General features: G+C 34.8%; 1 protein-coding gene across 1 annotated transcript; it reads right to left on the reverse strand.

Moving 5' to 3' along the window:
- Positions 1 to 1,818: 1,818 nt before the first annotated feature.
- LOC114756310 (uncharacterized) lies at positions 1,819 to 3,050 on the reverse strand. The gene is made up of 3 exons (XM_028945249.1): positions 3,000 to 3,050; positions 2,360 to 2,868; positions 1,819 to 2,038 (listed from the first exon to the last, which is right to left on the reverse strand). Exons 1-3 carry the CDS (start codon positions 3,048 to 3,050, stop codon positions 1,819 to 1,821), a joined length of 780 nt encoding a protein of 259 aa, XP_028801082.1.
- Between the last annotated feature and the right edge of the window lie 682 nt (positions 3,051 to 3,732).

The raw sequence follows: 3,732 nt of genomic DNA on the forward strand, positions 1-3,732 counted from the left end.
TTTAAACATGCTATTGGAGCAATTGATGGCACACATGTTTCCTGCGTTGTCAGTGTAACAGATCAAACTAAATTTATCTCTAGGAAAGGAACAGTGTCACAAAATGTCATGGCGGTTTGTGATTGGGACATGTGTTTTACTTTTGTCTTGGCCGGATGGGAAGGTAGCGCACATGATGCTCGGATATTTGATCATGCCCTCACAACTCCTTCAATGAACTTTCCCCATCCACTTGAAGGTATTTTTTTATTTCCTACATTTTTTTTTTATATTTAGCTTAACAATAGAAACATAATTTACAATAATTTTATTTTTTATATAGGAAAATATTATTTGGTGGATGCTGGATACCCAACACCGAATGGATATCTCGGCCCATACAGACGGAGCGTTACCATTTGCCTGATTTTCGAAGGACATCTGGGTTTGAAAATGACAATGAGATCTTTAATTATTTCCATTCAAGTTTAAGGAGTACAATTGAAAGAACTTTCGGAGTTTGGAAAAAAAAGTTCGCAATCTTACAAAACATGCCATCCTATGATTTTGAAACACAAGTTAAAATCGTTTGTGCAACGATGGCTATACATAATTTTATTAGAACGACATCTATTACTGATCCTAGATTCGTTCAATTGGAAGAAGAAGGTACTTATGCAGAAGATGATGATGATGGGGTTAGATTTTCACGTATACATTCATCAATTCAATCTTCATCTTACATGGCTCAGGTTCGTGACAGCATAAGAGATGAACTTGTTAATTCAATACAAGGATAGTAGTCATGTCTTATTTATTTCCTTTTATCATAGATTGTAATATGTAGTTAAAAACAAAACCTATTACAAATGCTTTGTATCGATGCATCATCTTACATTATGACACTTCTTTATTTATATTTCTCTTATTAATATTATACCTTATATTCTCAAGCTAATTATTACTTACTTGAATAATTAATAAATTATTTTAAGACGTGTTTATTCTATTTTATCAAACAATATCATCCCATTTTATGTTTATAATCTTCATGAAAAATACATGACTTTCTGTTTGCAACAAAATAATTCAGCTTCTCTAAAAATATTTTTCACTCTTATATTTTATGAATATATATGTGTGGTGACAATTAATTAATTAATTGTATTAAACATCAGAGGTTATTATACATGTAGTATGTTATTACAAAAAGTAGTTGTGAAAAAATGTTATGGGATTTCACGTTTATAATCTTTAAACAAAATTAATATTTTTCTGTTATAAAAAAATCATTTTTCTATAAACATATTTAATATTATGTTTTATAAATATATGTACACATATTAATTATGTATTAATTATATTATCTTATATATTATTAATTATGTTAGTAAAAATTATTTCATTAACAATTTTTTTCTTCAAATCAAAATAAATCATAAAATCTATCCCTTATATAATTATCATATTAACTTATACCCTTTTTGGTAATTTCCATATGTAAAAAGCACTTCTGGTAATAACTATCCAAACACTCTCACTTCTCAGAATCACTTTTTCTCAGAATCTATTCTCCACAGAATCTATTCTCTAGAATCACTTTTCCAAACCACGGTTTGGTTTCATCCAAACACACCCTAGGTTGTAACAGAATGGCTTTGCATAGAAAACGTTTTGCAGAAAAATATCTTTTGTAATTCTAACTTCCCCTATATGAGTTATGCAAATTCTTTCTCCACTTGGGACCTTGACCCATTTAGGGAGACCAATATAAAGTGTATATTTGTCTAAATATGACAGACTACAGACTATATGACAACTAACACCAGAATCTAAGATTCATTCATAGTCTAAGTTTACTGCCAAACCTGGTGTTGTAGCTTGGATGCTCACAGCAGCTTCATTTGGATCTAAATCACGATCGAGCAGTCCCAATATTTTCTTGTATTGATCAGGTGTAAACCAGGAAGTCTGAGAGCTTGGAACTTCATGATTGTTAGTTGTCTTCCCAGAATCATTTATAGCTGGATTTGCTTGATTTTCAGGGTTCTTTTGGGCTCTGTTTGAACCAAAACTGGGTGGAAACCCAATGAGCTAATAATAGCTCTCTCTCTAATACCCCTTTCTATGGCAGTAACTACATTCTTCCTGTGATCTTCCTCTACCACGTCCTCTACCTCCCCTTATTGTATTAGAGGCTAAGATGGAGCTCTATGAAGAAGAGTTTGATGCCCCAAATGATAGTTGACGTTGTGTTTCCTCCTAAACAGCCATAGAATATGCTTGATTACGAGATGGCAAGGGCTTCATTAATAGGATCTGACTGCGAACTTGATGAAAAGCCTCATTTAGCCCCATAAGAAATTGGAAAAGTCGTTACTCCTGAATACTCTCAACATATTCCTTAGAAGAGTGACAGGAACAGTTAGGAATAGGGACCATTGTTGCTTGCTCACCCCACAATTCTTTCAGCTTAGTGTAGTAGGCAGATACAGATAAGGTGCCTTGTGTAAGAGAATTAATTGAACGACATAATGAAAAAAATTTTGCACCATCAACTGCAACAAATCTTTCCTTAAGGTCTACCCAAACCAAGTGTGCATTTGAAGAAAGGACTAGGCCACTAGTGATTTGAGCATCCACAAAATTGATGACCCAGGAGGGCACTACAGCATTGCAATGATCCCACTGATCTTGGAGGTGGGAATGTTGTTTTTCACGAGTGCATGTCCCTAAAACGAATCCTAATTTATTCTTTCCAAGAAGTGCCAATTCCATGGCTCGACTCCAAACAGAGTAATTGTTAGAGCCACGGAGAACTTGAGGAACAAGAGTGTTGGCTTGTATATCAGCAGGATGCAGGTAAAGAGGGTGTTGGAAGTCAAGTTCCTAAGATTTTTTATCATGGTCGGCCATTAGGATAAATCTTGACCACAGTCTGTTGAAATCTTTACTTACGAAAGGCAGAGCCAGCCCATATTCATTGATCCATCCGAGTATCTTCTTTCCTCATCTCTCACCAGTTCATTGTTCAAGCCTAGGGCACATCGGTTTGTCTCATCTCCATCCATTCGTTCAATGCAATTGGAGTCCGAATCTTGTGACCCTCCTCTGGTGATCAAGTGATCATTTCTCTGTTCCTAGCTACTGTACATGTCAATAGCAATTTAATCAGTCCAAGATCCCTCTTTCACTGAAGCTTTCAAGGTTCTCTGTGACAACCGCTCTTTCAAAACCATTTTAGATTAAATCCAACAATTTATTTGAATGATTAACCATGATAGAAAAGAAGAAAACTTAAAATTTTAAAATCGCTATCATGGTTAAAAGAAATAAACTTATAATAAGAGTAACATCGATTGTTACCTTTGGCCTTGGACTTCCAAAGTCCAGAAATATCATTCAACCATTAGCCCAAACCAATCTTATATTTTCAACCATACGAACTGATAAATCAGTTTAATATAAACTATAGAGCTCATTAGTCAAAAGTCAACACTTTCAAAGGAGCGTTACACGTAGAGTCTAGAATGTCTCGGGCCTCCTCACGCCCTATCATACCAGATAGTAGTAATTAAAAGTATTATTTTACATCATGATAGTAGATGAGCCCTATGTGGCAATATATAACAAGTCAGCACATAGAACAAAAGCAGGGAGGCTATACAAGCTATAACAGCACACTATGCCTCCGGAGCCTTTCCTGATGGGCCACCACCTGAACTATCGCCTGAAAATGTTAAACCACGGGGT

This window comes from Neltuma alba, unplaced genomic scaffold (genome assembly GCF_004799145.2).
Source record: "Neltuma alba isolate B1F8T4 unplaced genomic scaffold, ASM479914v2 tig00010386_pilon, whole genome shotgun sequence".
NCBI classification, from domain to species: Eukaryota; Viridiplantae; Streptophyta; class Magnoliopsida; order Fabales; family Fabaceae; genus Neltuma; species Neltuma alba.

Excerpts from the sequence above, each read along its gene's own strand:
- LOC114756310 (XM_028945249.1), bottom strand. The coding sequence starts at position 3,050 with ATGGATGGAGATGAGACAAACCGATGTGCCCTAGGCTTGAACAATGAA. Across the intron at positions 2,869-2,999 it reads TAGGCTTGAACAATGAACTG|GAACTTGACTTCCAACACCC; the intron begins GTGAGAGATGAG and ends AAAAAATCTTAG. Across the intron at positions 2,039-2,359 it reads TATGTTGAGAGTATTCAGGA|AGCCCAAAAGAACCCTGAAA; the intron begins GTAACGACTTTT and ends TGGTTCAAACAG.